General features: G+C 48.8%; 1 protein-coding gene across 1 annotated transcript in view; it reads right to left on the bottom strand.

Annotated features, from left to right (window-relative positions):
• GABRD (gamma-aminobutyric acid type A receptor subunit delta) overlaps positions 1-21,316 on the bottom strand; it is a 282,381-nt gene extending 261,065 nt beyond the window's left edge. Inside the window, exon 1 of the mRNA XM_078640922.1 lies at positions 20,385-21,316. Within this exon, the coding sequence (XP_078497048.1) occupies positions 20,385-20,467 (83 nt within the window). The 5' untranslated portion in view covers positions 20,468-21,316. The remainder of the gene's footprint in view (positions 1-20,384) is intronic.
• Positions 21,317-21,950: the final 634 nt, after the last annotated feature.

Genomic DNA, 21,950 nt, shown 5'->3' with positions numbered 1-21,950 from the left:
GATAAAGGAGTGCTGCGGGGATTATCTTTGGGAGCGAGAGATGTGGAGAATCAAGTCTGGATGTTGACTGATACATTTTGAGTCTGTAAGCCTGCCCCTGCATATGAGCCATTCCTTAACGCCATCCGGGGGTCCCATCATAAGCAACTATTCTTGAAGTGGAGACATGACGTACTCCTTGTTAATAGCTTGACAGTAAACTGGGCGGTTGACAAACCTTAAAATGGTAGGTGTCTTTCGTGTAATCAGGAAAAAGAGACATTGCATCATTTTGTGTTTGTCTGCACTGCATATTCCCACCCACTGGAGAAATGGCTTAAGCCAATATGTAAGCTTTTGGGCTTTAGACTCTATTCCGCCGCACTCAGAGTCTTACTTACAGATACCAGTGAAGCGGTTGTTATTGCAGTATCTAAATACATTTATGCAGCATGGCTGATCCGGCTCCGAAGGGAACGTTTGAGATACGAGCTCTTAGATGCTGGCATGCTCCAGTGAGGGTGGCCCATATTTTATGGGTCACGAACACGGGAGTACTCAGGGAGTTTCTGTAAGAAGTTATCATCAAATCTTGAATAAGCACTGGCACTTTCTGATCAGAAACGATGGCAACCTGACATTCTTCTGTGAAATGAAATAAATAGATTGTTGTTTACTAAGCTTGTTACTTGATCGTTAGCATCATAGGCATCTTGAAGTTGGTCCATGTTTTTTTTAATTGTAATCATCGTTTGTTTTTTAGTCTGTTTGTATTGCTGTGATTATTTATGATGGAAATGTACTGCTTGTTTTATCAGTCTTTTTTATCACAAATAAACTAATGAATGATAGTAAATAATATGTTAAACTTTAACAGGATTATACAAAAACAAATTAAATATGCCTTGCTTGGGACCTCAAAAATCCTTAAAATGACACGGGGTAGAAAGGCAGAGTCAGATGTAGAGGAAGACAGAGGCAGGGAGAGATAGACTAGACGGAAGCCAAATTGAAAGAAAGTCCATTTTCCTAGGAGGTCCTTTGGAAGGTGGGGACCATGACCAGTTGCCCCCTTTGCCCATGCCTTGAAATGTCTCTGGGTAGGCTGCGCCTCTCCCGGCTTGCCACTGGGTGGACACCAAAAGATATATGGAGAGCATTGCTGCCAGTGTTACTATGGCATTGAGGACAAGACCTTAGATGGACAGAAGAAGAGTGACGGCTGTCAATCATATTGTATCTGGACAGCAGACATCAGAGGGCAGGACTTTGGCTAGCATTAATCTACAGTTGATAATCCTTCACTGTTAGGTTTTTGCAGAACTGGCAGGGGGCAGCGGGTGGTGCAAGTGGCAGTTGCATCCTAAGAAATACATTGCCCCTTGACATTCACACTTTTAGAAACTAAGCACTGATCCTTTAAATAGAGTAGAGGGATGTATGATAGTACAACGCGATCATTTTGATTGCGGTACTTTACATCGCGGATTTTACAACGCAAGTCGTTACAACGACTTGCGTTGGAGGGCGCGGATCGTGGATTTTTATAATTTTATATTCCAACACCAGTCCACGTAACAGTAGGGAAGGTGTTGGAATATAAAATTACAATATTCCTTAACCAACAGCGCCATCCAGCGCAAGTCGTAGTAACGACTTGCGTTGTAATGGCAGCGTGGTAAAGGTCGTGCGGTGTAAACACTGCATTTTAAACGATGTTTACCGAGTAGAGTAAATATGAACATACTCACTCTTGGGAGAAGGGGGTTATTGTATGCTCACTGTCCTGAAATCAATCCCATATTACTTCTGTTACACTCGTCCCCATGAAAATGATTAAATGCACACTAAGATATGATTGGTTCCACTCTTAGGCCTTACACTCAACGCCAGCTTTCTGTCGAGTGATATTTCTCTCAGGTGTATGCAATGTATCTTCCTACGAGTGCGTCTTCTTCCGGGTCACTCCTAAGCGAACGAGCAGGCGGATGCCCCGGCGGGACAAGTTAACTTTATATCCCGGAGAGTCCACGACACAGCAAGGCCAGCGCCACATTGACACCATTTATGGAGAACGCGAAGCATTTTTTCTTTCTCATAACTCCATCCGTTAAGGGTGAATTCGTGGCTTCCCCTTTACATTTCAGTGAGCTTTGAGGCAATAAATGATCTCAATGGAAATTGTGAAGCCAAAGCCATCATTGGTGAGATTGTAAAAAGAAAAGCAAGAGTCCATCAAAGTCAGCCTTCGAAAATGAAGGTTACGTTTCTGAAAAGGGGGGGCCCTCGGCCCCCCCGCACGCATGGCGGCGCGGCGACCGCCTCACCCCCTCTCCCCTCGGGTCCTTCGACGGTGGGGGCGTGCCCTGGGGGCGCGGCCCACCGCCGATTGGCCGGCGCCCCTCCTGACCCGGAATCAATGGACTGGTTCCGGGTCGGGGGGGGCGGGCGTGAGGAGGGGCCACCCGGCCCCTCGGGAATAAGAGGTAGGGAGCGCCCAGGAGACTCCCTTGTCCCTGGACGCTCCCTCGCTGAACGTTGTGCCCCGCGTTCGGGGCTTCTTTGTTTGGTAATTTCTTTCCTTTCTTTTTCAGCTGAAGCGGATCTGGAGACTATCGCCCAGGGCGCGAGGCGACGTGAGGCGGCTGACGGGGAGCGTGTATGGTTTTATTTTCTTTCAGGAGCAAGGGCCGCGTGTGATCATCAGCCGCGTTGAACCAGGCCGCCAAGGAGAGCAGCGTGTAAGGGACACGGGCCAGCAGACTGAGGCGCCGGCGGAGGTGTTTGCGTGAGGATTCCAGGCCGGGTTTTAGTCTCGGAAGCGGCGCGTACGGTGACCGCACACGGTATTTGTGGCGCGGGGGGGCAGAGCCTTGCAGCGGGCCGGCAGCAAGTAATAGAGGTGCTCCGTAGCGCCAAAAGAGCGCGGAACAGCGAGGGAACAAGGGTGGGGTTTATGTAAGCGCGGGACAAGAACGAACTGTGGTTTCGCCCGCATCTACGATAATAAGGCGAGATACGCGTGTGGTGGGAGCCCAGCGAGAGCGGGCAGGGAATTAGCAAGGTTTTAGACACCGAGTGTGGCGCATTGGTGGAGCGCGTTCTTCTAATGTATGAGGCCCCTGGTCCAGTCCTCTCCAGTTATTGAACGAGGTGATCATCAAACAAGGTGTACAATTGTAGGGTGAAACAAGGGGCCATTTCTGACAAGGTTAGGATTGGTGATTAAGTGATTTATGATTAATGTCATTTGCACGAAGAACATCTATGTAATTGTTTTTCACGCTACGCTGCAGTGTTTTATAATTCATGTTCCTGGATGTGACACAAAGGGCGCATTTCTTGAAAACGAGGTGATAATTTTATAAGGTTTTCACTAACGTGATTTCGAGTATCAAGTGATTTATTGTCATATCCTTACAGTTCTGGGGTGTACGGGTCCAGATTGGTCCTGGCCTTGGACGGAGTGTACTTTTTTAATATCGCTTATACACGGTGATAACACAAGTTTTTAATTCCAGGCAATTTAAACGACGTTATTGGGACCATCCACTAGCGGACAGGACGTAAGAGTATCCAGCACGCAACGTGGTGTGAGCGGGGGCCGCAGATCATTATCGCAGGCGAGGACAAGTGACTGGTCGGTAAGAGGGGTACGGGGGGCTAGCATTCATCGCTCCTGGTGGCCGCCGGGTGGGTCTACATTAGGTTTACTCACCCCTTTACATAAGCGGACAAGCCGCTAGTGTTGCGGTCGCCGTTGCATGGTGCTGAAAGCCCCCTGGTGACCCTCCATCTGAAAGGTACACACAGTTGACCTGTTGAGAACAGAGTAGGCAGCGGGGGTTTTTGTCTGTGAGGGTAAGTGTCATGCCGGGTCCAAGGGGTGGAAAAAGGGGGTCCAACATGGAGGCTATGATGCGGGCTATGATGCGGGAGATGAGCGACATTAAGCAACAGCTAGGACAAATTAAGGAGCGGGAAGCGCGGTTGGAGGATAGAGAGGGCGAGGCACCGGGCCCGTCCGGGAGACCGGTCCGCAAGAGGGTGGCACCAGTGCCAAGAGGGGAATTTGTCACCCCGCAAGGGAAACCTAGGTCCAAAAGACCCAGGGAGGCGGTCCCCACCCCAGGCCCAGGGGATCCGTTACCCGCCGCACCCCCCGCGGTGGTCCCACCCCCGCATGTGCCTACACCCATTGCCCCTGTGGTGCCGGTGCCGACAGGTCAACCAGTAGACGCTGGGGCTGCTTCCGCACCGGTGCCCACAATCCCGGGTACAGGCGGGCCACACCCGGCGCCCGCTCTGCCAGCTGTGCCAGGACCACTGGGCATAACCCCAGTGGTACCTGTTGTCCCGGGGGGTAACGTAGATTCAATGCCACCCGAATTGTTATCTCAGTTAACGGCCATGATGCCATGGCTCCAAAAAGGAGGAGCCTTCCCGAATTCTGCAGACCATGCGGCAGAGGCGGCAAGGTTCGTAGAAAAAATCAGATCGGCACCGATCGCCGACAGTGTTGCATTGCCAATTTCTTCTCCCCTTGCAGGTTCAAGTGTTCCCCAGCTGGACGGAGTACAAGGGCAGCCGCCCCCGGTGCCCGCGCTTGGTAAGGAAGTGGCATTGCCGCTCTTGGGGGACGGTGTAGTACCTTCCAGGAGCGAAAATCTAGCTCAACATGTGTCTTTAGCTGTTAAAGAAATGATTTGGGCTGACAAATACGTGTACATTTATTCTTTATTATTGGATAATAGGGAAATGGAGCAGGCGAAAGCACTGAAAGAGTGGATGCTCCCAAGTGAATGGAGGGCGCAGTGTACTAGATTCAGGGTTGAGGAAAATCTCAATAATTGGATGCAAGCATGGGCCGTTTTCACTGCAGTTAAGGCTGAGCGTCCTCCAGATCTGCAGGCTGCATTGGCTTGCTACTCGAGCAGGATTGTGGGGTGGAGTCAGCAGTATTCTGGGGAAGCATGGAAGGGTTATGATGTAAATTTTAGGAAGGCATTGGAATTCAATAGAGCATTACCATGGGACTCGGTAGATTCCATGGCCTGGCACAAACAGTTCTCTGACACTGCACCTCCCCCTCAGTTCGGTGCGGGCAGGGTGTTCACTAGACCGCAGCAGCCCTTTCGGCCCCCCCAAACGAGTGAAGTACCTGGGAAATTTAGGGCAGGTGGGCCAGAGAAGAAAGGAGTGTGCTGGGATTTTAATAAGCGTACCTGCACAAGGGCCGCGTGTAAGTTTAGGCATGCATGTGCCTCCTGTGGGCACCCCTCTCATCCAGAATCTACCTGTAGGTCCAAGCAAGGTAACACGGGACAGAGAGGTAGGGGAAGGCCACTATAAGTCAGACACGTCACGCCCCCCCACTCCAGTGGATGTGGTGGCAATGATTCCATTCTTGAACAGATACCCTGACCACAAAGCGGCCACCCTACTCCAGGAAGGTTTTTCTAAAGGTTTTAGGATCCCAGCCGGGGGATACACAGGCAGTGCGCACTGTAGAAATCAATTATCAGTCACACACAATCCGGCTGTTGTGGCCGCCAAAATTGACAAGGAGCTTTCCTTAGGCAGGATATCTGGCCCTTTTTCTGCAGTGCCAGTACACAACTTTGTGTGTTCCCCACTGGGAGTTGTCCCCAAGAAAGAGAAGGGGCAATTCAGATTGATTCATAACCTATCAGCGCCAAAGGGGGCCTCACTGAATGATGCCATTGACGAAGATATCTGTAGTGTTAAGTACGCCTCTTTTGATCAGGCTGTGACCTTATTACAGGCCACTGGACCCGGGGCGCTGATGGCGAAATCAGACATAGAGTCCGCCTTCCGCCTCCTCCCAGTCCACCCGGCAGACCAACATCTTTTAGGTTTCACCTTTAGAGATAGGTTCTACATGGACAAATGCATGCCTATGGGTTGTTCTATTTCTTGCGCCTACTTTGAGATGTTTAGTTCATTTCTTGAATGGGCCATGAGACAGGTGACAGGCCACCAAAGGGTCATGCATTACTTAGATGATTTCCTCTTCCTCGGTACAGCGGGTTCTCAGGAGTGCGCACTAGCATTGCAGGAATTTTGCGTGCTCATGCGGGCTTTTGGGGTCCCGCTTGCGCCTGGGAAGACGGTGGGCCCGACCACCTGCTTGGAATTTCTGGGCATCGAGATTGACTCGATGGAGAAATGTTTTAGACTACCTAAGGACAAGGTGCGCAAATTCAAGACGTCGCTACAGTTATGCCTCCGGAAGGAGAAGGTCACTTTGCAGCAATTACAGGAGGTGGTGGGGCAACTGAATTTCGCATTAAGAATCATCCCAATGGCTCGCCCCTTCTCTCGCTCCATCGCGCACGCGATGCAGGGGCTGAGGGAAAAGCACCACCGCACGCGCCTATCGTCTGAAATTCGCCAGGATATGCTTATTTGGATGGCATTCCTGGAGGATTTTAACGGTAGGGTGGTCTGGCCCGGCCCGCTCACTACATCAGCGGAGTTAGGACTATGGACCGATGCGGCCGGTAGTGTGGGCTTTGGTGCCATCCTAGGGAATAGGTGGGTCGCTCAACAATGGCCAGAAGAATGGAACACATGGGGTTTGCTCGGCAACATTGGCTTCCTGGAACTTTTTCCAATATGGGTGGCACTGATGGTTTGGCCCGAACACCTATGTAACCAATCAGTGGTTTTTTGGTCAGATAACATGACAGTGGTGGAATGTGTCAATCAGCAGGGGGCGCGGTGTCCTTTCATACTTCGTCTGATCAAAGAAATTGTTCTGCGTTGCCTTAAACTGAATGCTAATTTTAGAGCCAAACATGTCCCTGGTGTTTTAAACAATGCTGCTGACGCCCTTTCTCGCTTCAAAATGCAGGTTTTCAGGGAACATCTCCCCACAGCAGACCCCTCGCCAGCACACTTCCCAGCAGTACTTTGGCAGATTGGTGCCCCAGATTACAAGACCTCGTGGTCGCTAGCCTAGCCCCCAGGACCAAGACGGCTTACGAAGGGGCGTTTCTGTCTTATTGTTCTTTTTTGGGGCCACAGTGGGAAGTGCTTTGGGCGAAGGAGGATGGGTTTGCAGCCTATTTAGAATGGATGCACAAAGAGGGGCGCTCAGTAGCAGCGGCAACCAGACATAGGGCAGCAGTGTCATTCTTCGCTCAAGCTAGGGGCTTCCGGGATCCCACCAATACCTTTATGATACGCAAGGCTTTAAGGGGATGGCGCCGTATTCAAGGACACCAGAAGGATAAGAGGAAGCCCATGGGGTTGGCCCGGCTAACAGCCTTACTGGGCACGCTGGAGATTGTGTGTAACTCAGAGTGGGAAGTGCTTCTTTTTAGGGCGGCATTCTCCCTGGCATTTTATGGGGCACTGAGAATTAGTGAACTTGTGGCAGGATCTAAGGCTGACATACTAGGTGGCTTGCAGAAGGCTGGGGTGACGATAAGGGGTGACACCATGTGGGTGATTATCCAGAAATCAAAGACCGATCAAGAAGCTAGGGGTCACACCATAGTTCTGCAACGGGCCCCCGCCAACCCGTGCTGCCCGGTGAGGCACGTGGAATCACTCATGGGATTATTGGTCGGTTCAGCAGGCAGGGCGTTGCTCTGTCACGCCGACGGGAGCCCCTTGACCAGGTATCAATTCAGGAGAGTGTTCGAAATAGGGGTTACAAAAGCGGGTCTTGATCCTAGAGATTTTGGATCTCATTCCTTCAGGATTGGGGCAGCAACTGAGGCGGTGGCGGGGGGCCTCCCAGTGGAAAGAGTGAAGACAATTGGGAGGTGGTCGTCAGACTGCTATAAACGTTATGTTCGGATTGACATGCTATGATTACCTGTCACTCACGCTTGGTCTCTTTTCCGCTCTCTTACAGTTTCTCAGACCTGTTACGCAGGGGAGGAATTTGTCGTCGGGCACCGCCAATATTCATCGGCACGGAGCGGCGACCAGGAAACAACAAAGAACAATGTCTGGATTGTTGGTCATTCATATGTTAAGCGAGCGGAATGTGTTTTCCTGTCAGGTGACAAGAAGGAAAGGGCGGCACAACTAGAGTTGAATATCACGTTCTTTGGCAGAGGAGGGTTGTGTCTTCACGAGTTTAGGGGATTCTTCCAAGGGCTGTTAGCACGCCAGCGGGCTCCACCGTCAGTGGTGATACTTCACCTTGGGGAGAACGATTTGGCAACACTGGGCAGGCGCACCTTGATTGAGGAGATTATCTCAACAGCGGGTTGGATAGCTAGGACCTGCCCCGGGTGCACACTAGTATGGTCACAACTAATACCTCGACTTCAGTGGCGGGGGGGCGATTCAGTCAGGGCGTTGAATCACTCGGTAAAGAGGATCAACACACGGCTGGATAGGTTGTTCCGAACCCCCGTGTTACAGTCAATACCTCATGGGTGCATCTGGGGTCAAAAATATTACTTGAAAGACGGGGTTCATCTGACAGAAGAGGGTAATGTCCTATGGGCTGACAATATCTGGGCTTGGCTGGAGGGCTGGGGTAGGAGGCTGTGTCCTTAGATAGGGGCTAGAGGGGGAGGCCAGATCGTCGGTTAACAATACTGGCCTGTGGCGGTAAGGTCATTATCGGTGAGCACATATTTGAGGTCTGAGGGGGCGGGCATCATCCTATGGAGGTTCCCGCCCAGGGGGAGGAGCCTGCGGGCCACTCCCAGTACTCCAGGGGCAAGGTAATATGCAAAGGAGCGCGGGTAGGAGTAGTTCACGCTTTCCTTAGGCTGGTAGCCACCCCGCGCGCGTGGACTCATGACGCCACCGGCGCAGAGTAAGGGCCCTCCTTTAGTGGGTAAATGGAGTTTGGGGCGTAGACCGGGCAATTCCCGGGGTAACACTGCGCATGCGCACTTCTAAGGGGAAGGCGCAGCTTGTAGGACCTGACACCGGTAGTGACCCTGCCATATGGCCAGAAATGTACAAAAATCAAGATAGGATGTTTAGTTAAGCTAGGAACAACTTGTATTAGAGTTTTGTTAAGGTCAGGCTCTCAAACTTGTTGATAACGATTGTATAACTGAATGTCCTGCTGATTTTTGTATTTCATTGTTGATTATGCAATTAAAACCCTTTTTTAATTTCATACTTTAATAAATACGGCCGGGCGACTAGCGCCCGCCTTCCAAAGAGTAAACACGTCTCGTGTCCACGTTCCTTGGTGTTGGGTGCCGGATTGGGGGGGAGGCGGCAGCTAGTCGCTGACCATGTGAAAAGGGGGGGCCCTCGGCCCCCCCGCACGCATGGCGGCGCGGCGACCGCCTCACCCCCTCTCCCCTCGGGTCCTTCGACGGTGGGGGCGTGCCCTGGGGGCGCGGCCCACCGCCGATTGGCCGGCGCCCCTCCTGACCCGGAATCAATGGACTGGTTCCGGGTCGGGGGGGCGGGCGTGAGGAGGGGCCACCCGGCCCCTCGGGAATAAGAGGTAGGGAGCGCCCAGGAGACTCCCTTGTCCCTGGACGCTCCCTCGCTGAACGTTGTGCCCCGCGTTCGGGGCTTCTTTGTTTCCCACCCACCATCCCTTGGTACAAAGTTTAAGCAGCGTTATGTCCGGTCTAATGGTAAGTTTCATAAGTATAGACCGCGGGAGAGAGTAGGTTGTTGTGGTGTTTGGTGATCTGTTGTCAGGACTTTTTTTTTTCCCTTTGTAGAAAAATGATGTGTGAAGTGAACTATATTTGAAGATATGTGTCTTTAGGCCTTTTTTCCCTTTGTAGATATACGTAGTGATTGTGATTATGAGCAACATGCGTGAACCGAATTGTAATTTTATGCCATGTGTCGTTAGGCCTTTTTTCCCCTTTAGCTATGCGTGGATACTGTTATTTATTAGCCAGTGTAGTTGTCCTTTAGACTTTTTTCCATAGGTCGTCGTATTTATTAGGTATGGGGCATGCGGTAAGGTCATTATCGGTGAGCACATATTTGAGGTCTGAGGGGGCGGGCATCATCCTATGGAGGTTCCCGCCCAGGGGGAGGAGCCTGCGGGCCACTCCCAGTACTCCAGGGGCAAGGTAATATGCAAAGGAGCGCGGGTAGGAGTAGTTCACGCTTTCCTTAGGCTGGTAGCCACCCCGCGCGCGTGGACTCATGACGCCACCGGCGCAGAGTAAGGGCCCTCCTTTAGTGGGTAAATGGAGTTTGGGGCGTAGACCGGGCAATTCCCGGGGTAACACTGCGCATGCGCACTTCTAAGGGGAAGGCGCAGCTTGTAGGACCTGACACCGGTAGTGACCCTGCCATATGGCCAGAAATGTACAAAAATCAAGATAGGATGTTTAGTTAAGCTAGGAACAACTTGTATTAGAGTTTTGTTAAGGTCAGGCTCTCAAACTTGTTGATAACGATTGTATAACTGAATGTCCTGCTGATTTTTGTATTTCATTGTTGATTATGCAATTAAAACCCTTTTTAATTTCATACTTTAATAAATACGGCCGGGCGACTAGCGCCCGCCTTCCAAAGAGTAAACACGTCTCGTGTCCACGTTCCTTGGTGTTGGGTGCCGGATTGGGGGGGAGGCGGCAGCTAGTCGCTGACCATGTCTAAAACGATATATTCCCTGTCTTTTCCTGAAAGAATCAGGGACCTAGCTATCAGTGGTGCGGCTGGTGCAGAGGCACCGCGGCACAGAGGTGTGTGTGCCCATCCTGCCTTGCACCGGCTGAAGTTATTTTAGAGGCCGCCCACTCAGATTGTTTTTTTTTTTTTAACGCAGCGCGAATGTGGCCTAGTTCCGTGTTTACATGTAATCTACAGGGGAAATGGAACCAGAGGAAAAAGGAAAAACAGAGAAGAGAGAAGACAAATGAAAATGGGGTGGTGAAATATAGAAACGAGAGGAGGAGCGGAATAAGTGACTGAATGGAAAACGGAGATAATGATGGGAGGGATGAGAAATAAGATAAGGACGAGGAAAAGGGGCAAAGAACGACCAAGAGAATGTGTTCAGAAATAAGGATGGCATATTGAACGGAGATAAATGAGAACCTAGTAAGAGAGAGAGAGGCGTAAGTGAGAGACAGAAGAGGATAGGATGGAGAGAGTGAAAAAGAGGAAGAAGCTGAGAGGGTAGAGGTATAAAGATAGGCAGGAGAGAGGAAAAGACGGGTAAAAGGAGGACCTTGACGATCGGTAAGCAGGGACACATCTATTACATACCTTAACATGTGTATTTGTAAAGCGCACACTCACCCAAGGGCATCTTGGAGCTGAATAACAGATGTTTATTGTTACCCATCTCAGGGCCATATAATCAAGAACGGCGCAAACATAATCGCCGCTTTAGCGGCTTGATAATATGCCCTAGAGAATTCCAATAGAAGCCCAGGTTCCGGTGTCAAGGACATAAAACCTGGGCTTCTCTTGGAATTCTCTAGGGCAGTGATTCCCAAACTTTTGACTCCTGAGGACCCCCATTGAGTCACCACTGGAAGCCGGGGACCCCCAAGCAATTTGTATGAGTTAAATTTCAAATATTAAAACAGTAATTCGAAAAAAATACACACGTGTGCACACAAAACAAAGACTCAAAGTACTTAGGGGCAGATTTACAATAAGTGACGCATCCATGCATATCAGCAGGGATGTGCCACTTATTGTGTGCCATGCCTCCGCCAACATTGATGTGCCGCATTTACAATGCTGCGCCTCATGGGGCAAAAAAGCACAGATGCATGACGCATCTGTGCCGTAAAGGTGGCGCATTGCTGGAGTTGCGTCGCAAGTGCGACACAGCTCCAGCAATGCTCTGGGGGGGCGAATCTTGTTAATACTGCGTCAATCCTTACGCCTTCTTCAAGCAGGCGCAGGGTTTTGACGCAGCATGGGCCCCAAAGTGACTGAGTGAAATCTTGTAGATTTCACTCAGCCACTTTTAGGAGGCGTTCCTGTGCCAGAACGCCTCCTTCTGGCGCAGGGCTTTACAACGTGGCGTCTCTCTCAGATGCGTCACGTTGTAAATACCCTGCACCATGGCGCATCTTTTGCATCGCCGCTGCATCACGAAAGTGACGCAACGGTGGCGTAAAAGAGGAGCAAGGGGCTTGTAAATCTGCCCCTAAGGATTTTGGGGCCAGATGTACGACCATTTCATTTAGCGCATCGCAATTGGCGACACATTGCGAGTGGCAAATTGCGAGTCGCTCAATGAAATGTACAACAGTGTGTTTAACACTGTTTCGGATTCCCAATGGGGTCGCAAATTGCGAGGTTCATTAATATTAATGAGCCTCTCGCAATTTGCGAGCCTATTGGGAATGCCAGCCCTCCTAGGTATGGTGCCTGCTGGGCTCTGCAGGCCACCATGTCTGGGACTGCTTTTAAATAAAGCAGTTTAAAAAAAAATGCAGCCCATTTACCATGCATTTAAAAAAAAAAAGAAAATGAAACGTTTTCCCAGGGACCTCTGCCTGCCCTTAAAAAATAATTTTGCATGCATTTGCAAAGGGGAAGGGGTCCATTGAGGACCCCTTCCCATTTGCAAATGCATTACCATCTACTTGAAGTAAGTGGTAATTGCGAGTGTTTTTCGACCGCAAAACATTTGTACATGGTTTTAGGACTCGCTATTTGGAAGAGAATGCCCCTTCCAAATAGCAAGTTGCAAAACCTATTTAGCGAGTCGCAAACAAATTGCGACTCGCGAAATAGGTAATGTACATGGCCCAATACGTTTTTGCATGTGAAAGCGGGTTCACGAACCTGTTCACGCATATAAAAACGGATCGTACATCTGGCCCTTAGTATTTTATATTGAAGTAATAGCCCCTCTGTCACATGTATTTCATTTGTTTTATAGCATCTCTCATACCATTGTTGGATGTCAGAGCACTTTACATCACACACATATAGAGACATTGAATCGTACATGTAAATCAGTGTGTATATAAAATGTTTAAAGAGTGCTTGGTCTGGAAAAGCACAAACTCAGGATTCAGAACATAACACAGTGGCTAGCACTGACTTTAACATAAAAAAATGTATTTCCACCCAAATAAATCTTTTTAGCAGCATCAGGATAATGAATAACTGGGAAAAAACAAAAGTTACTAACTGGTACCATGCAGTTTGCAAGCAGCTCTTTGATGACAGTTTATAGGTCCCTCTGCTACATTACGATTGTCACTTATGAAGTGCACAGTAACAAAAGAATCTCTGTGACAAAAGCAGTAACCATGAACCTATGCACATAAAATGCTGCTTTTTAAAATGCATGTTACACGTTCTTTGCAGTAGGCACATTAACCCTCTGTGCTACATTAGTTAAGTCAAAGCTGCCACTAAACAAAATTCTTCTCATGCTCCAGCAGGTACATTAATCACTGACTTTATCTTGACACTTTTATTGCTGCTGGAAAGCTGCTAATTATACAAGAAACTTTTCTGTGCTTTTAAGACTGTTGCCTGCGGACCCCCTGGGAATGTGTCACGGACCCCTGGGGGTCCGCGGACCACAGTTTGGGAAACACTGCTCTAGGGCATATTATCAAGCCTCTCATCGTCACTTTAGCTGTAGTTTCTGCTGCTAAAGCGGCGATGATGTTTGCGCCGTTCAGGGCCGGACTGGCCATAGCGGGCACCGGGCAATCCCCCGGTGCGCCGCACGGGTGGAGGCCGGTTTGGGGCCGCCGGGGGCCGTTTTTGTTACAGGGCCGATTTTGCAGCAAAATCGGCCCTGTACCAAAATTGGCAAAAAAACGGCCCCAGCAAAGAGCTCGGCGGCACCTCCAACCCCCCCGAGTGGGGGGGAGGGAGGGCGAGCACTTTGCCAGGGCCGGTTGTGGCTCTCAGTAGCGGCCCTGGCGCCGTTTTTGATAATATGGCCCTCAATATTACTTATTTTATCGGTCTCAGAAAGATGAAAGGCTGAGTGGACCCGCTGGTATTTGAAAAGGTGACCATGATATCAAACATAGGCTCCTAAGTGGATGCATCAGTCCACTAAGCCACCAGGCGTTACTAGTGCACAGACACCTGGTCTGGGTGTGAGGGGCACACTGCACATCAATTATGTCTGTTTTTTTTTATATATATCAAGCCGGCATCAGCAAGTTGTCCATTTTCCTTACCTGCATTATATTCGGACAACATATTCTGGTACCATAGTGGTCAGCTTCCCACTACGAACTGGCCAGGTGGCAGGCATCAACCTTCATTTAGATTTTAAACTCCCCGCCAAGAAACTCTCCAGGATAAAGCGATTTAGTTAGCCTCATGCCCGCTATCGAGCAGTTGCCCCGCTATTTCATTCCTGATCCAGAACAAATAAATGAAATCTTATAGCCAGCCATAAGTCAATAAATAAGACACAGTCACATAAATGCCAGCGCACATAATGCCCCTAACGCATCTTCAAGAACTGATTCAGACAATGGTCTTTTTGTCAGGGAAAGGAAACCACAATACCTAATAGAAAGACACTGGGGACTGCTAATGACGTCACAAGGTCATACCAAGGGTAAAATGTTGGCGATAAAAAGGCCCCAAACAGAGTATCACATCTGTCCGGCGCTGGAGGTAGCTGGGAACAAGATGAGGCATTCATGCGTTGGCACTGCTTCAAGCGCTTAGACACCACACCATGGCTTTAAAGCACTATATATATCAAGGCAAGAAACATAAGGGGCTGCGAACAAGCTCGGACTATTTCTATCCACAAGGCAATGGTGATGCCCACCATCTTCGCAGATGGTAAATCCTCCAGCCTCATTTCCCAAACACCAAAGGAGACACATGCAGAGCGGTGAGCAGGACATAACCCCCAAACAGACATCGGTCCCCCCTCGTCCGTCGTCATCGTCCCAGTTCTTACGTCACGAGGTTAGTCTCATCCTGTGTACAGGATTTACTTATCCTAAAAACCACACATTGAAACAGTTGTATCTAGTCTCCACCCCTTCCTTTGTTCCATAAATAGAAGCAATCCCAACATTCACCTTATTTCACAAGGTTGACCTGGAATGTCTGCCTTTCATGTCAAAATAAAGTATTATTGTTTGCCATACTCATGTTTTTGTGTATTTTAGCTGTGTGTCTTATCCCTGTGACTGTGCTCCAGTCAGTGCTTGGCTCCACAGTGGTGGTACTGTAAGATTTAGGAAGACTGATCGAGCTGTCCCTAACCATCTTCATGCCTTGGTCCCTCCCTCACTGGGCCTGTGGATTTGGGTAGAGTTTTTGGAAGTACATTTTCTCCTTTCTGGATGTCCCAAGTGGAACGGATGGCCTGGTTGCAGGGGTTCAGTGTACCCCATTAGAGCACAGTGCCTGGGTTATTCAATCTTGCCTCCTGTGGGTGTTGAGGGAGCGGGGCACTGCACTGTAGTTCATGCTCAGGATAGCCTGCCTGTCCCAAGGACTGCTGCTGTGCCTGATTCCATGATGGCGGCGGTCATGCGGGATCAGGAAAAGATGTGTTAGTCTGTTTCCCAGGCAACAGGAGATGCGGAAAGTAATATCTAGTGCCTGAACTAGGAACAACAACAAGGTTATTTGGAACTGTATCTTTCTTGATGGCCCTATCACCTGGCCGGGGTCTAGAGGCTGGAGCCTTGTTCTGAAACGTTCTGCAATTCCTCTTCGACAAGGCGGTGTTGGGCCTTGACTAAGTGCTCCCTCCCAATGTTCCTTCTACTTTTCCAGTTTCCTGGACTTGGCTCCACCTCTGTTTCATCCCTCCCTTATCTTTGAAGAAATGTGTTTTCATTCTTTAGATGTTAACAGGACCCTTTCTATGTATCTGTCTAGAAAAGCTTCCTTCTGCCGGGTTGACCATCTTTTTGAAGTCCGGGTATGACACCCGATCACAGTCACTTTAAGGCACTGAGTCTGCCCGCCCATCTCTGTAGCTTACCTTGCTTTGGGGGCAACTCCTGTAGGTCCAGTCTGAGGACCTTCCATCAGGGGTGGCTTGATTTCTCGGACAGTTTTAAAGGGGGCTTCCTGAAGGGTGTGTGGTAAATCTGCCCCTTGGATCTCCCACCCACAGTTTATGGCTTACAATAGATTTGACAGCTGATTCTGGTGATTGGGTTCTGGATCCTATACTTTACCACCATATACCGATTCACTGTGTTGATGAAAGTAATATAGTACTTTAGTATTTTACCGGTGCGTTTTTTTTTTGTAGAGTTTTATATAGCGCAAACTAGACAAGAGACATCGGGTATCAGAGCGCTATACATGAGCCCCAGATTTGTGAGGGCACATTCATTTTTGTTAGGCACGAGGAGATAAAGTGATTAGCCCAGAACCACAGGATGTTGAGCATCCTTGCCGAGACTCAAACCCGGTTCCCCAGCTTCAAGGTCAACCACTCAAGTCGTAAGGCTACATCCTCTCCCCAACTGCCCAGCGGTTGGTTCTTCTGCTTTGGTACGTCCTCATGATAGATTCAGGTGTGAAAGACGAGACCAGGAGGTGATGTATTGTTTACTTAATGGTAACGTCATTACTCCAAGCCCTGGTCTTCCTTGTCAAATTCCAAGTTTTCTGTTCTCCTTGCCTGGGGTGTGGTGTGGCAACCCCTTGACGGGATGGATGCTGGGCTAGACCCTCTTCATGGCTCATAAGAAGGGATAGAGCTTAGAAAAGGGATCTTTCTCAAGTTTGGATTTGAATGATTTTTTCTCTAGGATAGATAAACCCTGAAGAGTCAAACCTCATGATGTAAGGACTGTAACGATAAACTTATAGAAATCAGAGTAATGATAATTACGAGTAAGTAATCAAAACAGTAGCCAAAACACAACATCGCAAACAAAATCAGCCTCTGGTCTGATATGGAAACCCCGAAAGCACTACGAGGCCACACCAAGGGGACGATTGTACGCTGCTCCAATGCTAATAAAGAAGCATGCAGTGTACTGTGGACTCAGTGGCGGCTCCTACACAATTGCGGAGGAGTGTCGCCCCACTGGCTCAGAGCTAGCAGCTGAAAAATAAAACGATATTCTATCACTGTTTTATTTTTAAGAAGGTAGTTCACCCGGCGTGTGCAGGGTGGGGGCGGGGCCATAGGAGGGGAGAGGAGGACTGGTTGTCCACTTCTAAGTGTGCATGTGTGTGTTGGCCGGCTGTCTCAGGCCGGCCAAAAACATATGCACATTTAGGTTTCTCCAACCCGGCTGTATTTTACGGCCGAGTTGAAGAAACAGAACAGACTCCCTGTCCTGAACGCTGCATCAAACGAGCCCACTCAGGCCAATCCCCACTTTGCTCTCATAGCATAAGAGCAGTGCAGGGATTGCATAGGGAGTTTGTGATGCTGCCCCAATTCCTGCTGGGACAAGGAAGAAGAAGAACACTGAGGCGCAATGCAGGAGGATGCGAGCAGTTTCAGGTAAGTCTTCTTTTAAATAATTGTTATTAAACTCGCCCTCTCCACCCACCCCACCACTTTTTATATGTGGCCGCCGCCACTGGCTGCGGTATCTCCATCCTTTAAATAGAGGTGGATGAATGTATTGATCCAGGGGACACATCGGACAAATATCCATACAACAACCAATCCTTTCATAGGAGCGGAGAGCCATGATACGGTCCCAACAAAGATGTCCACCTCAAATTTGAAGAACTGAACTATCCTAATGCTGTTTTTCATCAACAAACACTGAACAAAAAGCCTTGGAAATAATGGCAGAGAGTGAATGGTGAATCGGGTCATTTCCGGTTTGATTTGGATGTTCAAGGGCATGGGACACAAGCACTGTGGTGCTGATGTTTGACAAGACTGGCTCTTATTGATAACTTATTATTGCTGAAAGTTTGAAATTTTTGATATCTGATGAACAATTGTATCATCAATGAAAACCTTGAAAAAGAGGTCTGTGTCGTACAAAACGCGCATTGGCTGTAGTCTGGGATGATGACTTTGAAAGACTTTTGCTTCTACAAGTTACTTCGGTGTAATACGCATTTTTGTGTTGATATGTAGATTGGTGCATTATTGTAATATATTAAATCTGTAATGTCTTTTTCTGATCAGAGTTCTGAAATGCGATTACCTTTTGTAAAAAAATTATTTCTGTGTAAAATTTGATTTAAAAGTTTTCCCTAAAACATTACTGGAATAGTGTATAGTAAGTTCAAATGAATAATTAATTTTAGTAAAGTGTAACTGCCATCTTTTTTGCTGTTTAAAATAGTGTTTTGTTATTACGATTTATGGGCATCCAAACGCCATTTTGTTGATTAAGCTCACTATAAGATACCTGACGCAAGCAACATGCATTTAACTATTCTAATTAGGAGAACGTGCCCAACTGCACCGTGGGGTTTGGGGGTTGGGGGGGGGCTGTATACCAATGCCCTTGGGGTGGCCTCCACCTCATCGGGTTGAGGATGTTTTGCTCATACATTACATTAGTATGAGCTGTAAGAATGCACCCCCCCTCCCCGTTTTATAGTGTATCCACTCTCACACCTTCCCCAATTACCCTCCACGCCCCCACACACACCCCTCTTGTTCTGAATTCCTAATGTGTTCTCTACTTCTTTCTCTGGTTTGTGTCTCTCCCTTCCCTCCTCACGGCCGCCTCCGTCTTGAAACCACTTCCCTCCCCACTTCACCCCACAACGCGCAGCTCCTCCTGTCGTTCAAGCCTTTCTTTCTCCCTCTTCAGTTTTTCGTTCCCTTTCCCCTTTTATTTTCACGTCTCCCCCCGGGTTGCTGTTGCTTCTCTCCTTCTCCCCTCTTTTTACTCTCTTCTGGTTTCCGAATATAACACTCGTCTCGCCCCTCTACTTTCGCTCTGTGACCCCTCGTTTCACCTTGACCCTTCTCTCTCCCGTCCCCAACTTCTCCTCTCTCCTTTAACCTTCTCTTTCCTTCCCTATCTTCTGCTTGTCCCAATAATTTACAATGTTTCTCTATCTACCGCTCTCCCTTTTCTCTCCCTTCCCCCGTACCACCCCTCACCCCCCACCAACGCTCATTTATTTATTTATTTATTTATGCATTTTTATATAGCGCGGACTTTACCCGAAGGCGTCAGAGCGCTTCACAATAGGAATAGGAATGGGGGCTCATCTTCAGGGCTCTCCCCCTCCTCTGTTCCTCCCCCGCTTTGCCTTGCACCCTCCCAGCCCCCCCCCCCCGCTTCCCCCTCATATCTATTTATTTTCGCTGCCCCTCCCCCACCCTCTCATCCCGCGCGCTACGCCTTGACCCTTCTACCCCTCCACCCCCTTCCATCCCCCGCTTCTTCCCTCCACCCCCGCGGTGTTCCCTGCCACCTCCCTCCTCACTCCAGAACAGTGACACACACGCATCATAAGAAAAGTGTGGCGGGCAGCCCACTCCGCCCTGCCCGGCCCACCCTCAGCAGACCATCACCCTGCGGCACAGACCAAGGGCACCCCCGTGCCCCACCCCCTTAGATCGACCGCAAACACCCGGACCCCTCTCCCTAATTCAAATAAACTTTACCCCCACGACACACACACACAAAACATCTCGCGCCACACACCGAGTCTATATATAACTTAGCTCCTAGTTACCAGCCCACGCCTGGCTGCCAGCAAACTCCTTACATTCTGGGGGGAGACACTCTCTGCAGCAGGAAACCATCCGGGCTGTGAAAGCCTGGCACAGAAGAGACAATGAATCGGCGCATTGGCAGAGCTCTTGATGCCAAGCACCCCATACCTGATCTGCGTGATATTTGTCGTCATCGGTTCAATTTCATGTTTTCTAGGTTTTACATTTTTCATTGCTATTTCGCGTTTATTCTACGGTGATCGCATCAGTGCATTCGTCCTTATTTTCTGTGACTCGCAGTTTAACAGTTTTCACGTCAACACTTTGCCTACAATAGTAAATGTCCGTCTTATAAAGCGCTACATTCTGGCGGTGTGCCTGTTTCTGGGCGCTACCGCGTTTCTGGCAGATAAGGGGAAAGAGACCTGGGAATATAAGGCGATCTGCCCAGGATCACACAGTTTGGCTGAACCTGGACTCCTGTTTCAACAGCCAACAATCAGTTTTACCCTGGATGATTTTTTTGGTTGATGTTTAGGAGGTAGATTCCTGCACGTTTATGCCATGAATATTTCACCGACCTTAAAGAGCTGGCAGGACAAACAATCTGTGCGCCTTGACACTTTAAAACACTTCCAAAGGACGCTCATGCAAATACGTGTAAATAAAGCTGTTAATCTGATAACTGCATAAATACAATTTTGCCTCAAGGCAAAAAACGGTTACGCATATTGCTAGTGCAATTCACACCCCCAAACTATATGGAATGTTGTGTCAGATCCGTGTGCACGTGCTATGGTATTGGGCATAGAAATTGTATTATTGCATTCTTAATATTGGGCACAAGAGCTGGCAGATTCCTAGATGGTGGCTGCCGAGCTCTTCTTACCTGGTGCAACTGAGCTGGATGAGGAAGAGGAAGATGAGGCTGAGGAAGATCCAGGAGGGGAGGCCCATCTCTGTCCTTGGCATCACATTGACATCGCTTTCCCAGGTGTCAGCCTGTCATCTCTGTCCTAAGTGGTCAGTTTCCCACTTTTTTCCGGGTTAAATGTCCATGGCTGTTCCAAGTGCTGGACTTTCATCTCTGACCCATTGATCACATTTCAATTGCTGTTCCAAGTGTTGAACATCCACCTGCATCTCAACAGTTAGCTTTGCGTCTATGTCCCAGGAGCTAAATGTCCTCCTCTGTCCCAATTGTTTGATTTCGCTCCTCCCTCTCCTGGCTCTCACATGTCCATCTCCCAGGGGTTAGATATCAGCTGAATGTCAGCAGTCAGAATTTTGCCAGTCCCATGTGTCAACCTCTCATGTCAGCCATAGGTCCCAGACTTCCACAAATGTCATGTAGCACATTGCTCCATAACTCCCAGATATAAGAACCTGTACATTCCAAGTGTCAGGTAGATGCAGTCTTGCCAGGTCCACCTTCGCTGTCAGATGGAGCAGGAATTTCACGTCACATGTAGATCTCGTGGGCCAGAGGAAGCCTCGTCACAGTCCGCACCCGCTCCCCAAATAACTGTGTCTCTTATCCACGGGGAAACTTTCAATAGACTCCAAACATTCCGGGTGTCGACAGAGCCCTAAATCTCAACTCAAAGAAGATCGGGACACTGCAACTCACAGAAGACTCAACTGACCAATATTTGAAGACCTCATCTTGGATGAACCATAACTTGCAGTACTATAAAGAACCTGACTTCCCAACTCTCTGACAGTGCCTACACCACATCTGTGACGGATGTACACTCGGAGTGCTATGGAGAACCAGACAGCCCAATTTTCTGAAGATCCCAACTCAATATCTTTGATGAACCAAATGTCACATTTCTATGAAATACCCAACATTACAACTCTCTATAGATCCTGAATGACATTACTGATAATCCTAAGCTTGGGGTACTATGAAGAACCCAAACTCGCAGCTCTCTGAAGGCCCCAACACCACGTCTCTGAATAACCAAAGTTCGCAATTCTACGAAGGACCCATCATCCCACTCTCTGCAGATCCCAATACCACCTCTCTTATGAACCTAAGGTTGATCTACTGTGAAGAGCACCACTGATGACTCTCTGTAGATCCCTATACCACATCTCTGACACATTTAAGTTGGCGTTCTAGTAGGAACTCAACATTCCTACTCCGATAATCCTAATATCTCTCCATAGAAATCATAACAAAACAACTGTCCAATGATGCTCCCAGGGTATCAGTGTTAAAACGTTCCCTATAGATCTACCGCAAACGTCTTTACGTCTTTTAAAAAATGTAAGTAGTTGGCACTCAACATGACCGTACCCTCAGGTCTCTGAAGATCAAGGCATCTCGCAATTAAGAAGACGCCGGCAGATGACATGTCTGAAGCCTGTGACACTCCAGGGTTCTGTAAACTATCAAGCACAGACCTTGGCAGAGACTCAGGTTCAAGGTGTCCACAGAACTTAAAAT

The sequence above is a fragment of the Lissotriton helveticus genome, chromosome 5_1 (genome assembly GCF_964261635.1).
Source record: "Lissotriton helveticus chromosome 5_1, aLisHel1.1, whole genome shotgun sequence".
Taxonomy (NCBI): Eukaryota; Metazoa; Chordata; class Amphibia; order Caudata; family Salamandridae; genus Lissotriton; species Lissotriton helveticus.
The sequence above is the reverse complement of the archived record's forward strand: the minus strand, read 5'-3'. Positions and strand labels throughout refer to the sequence as shown.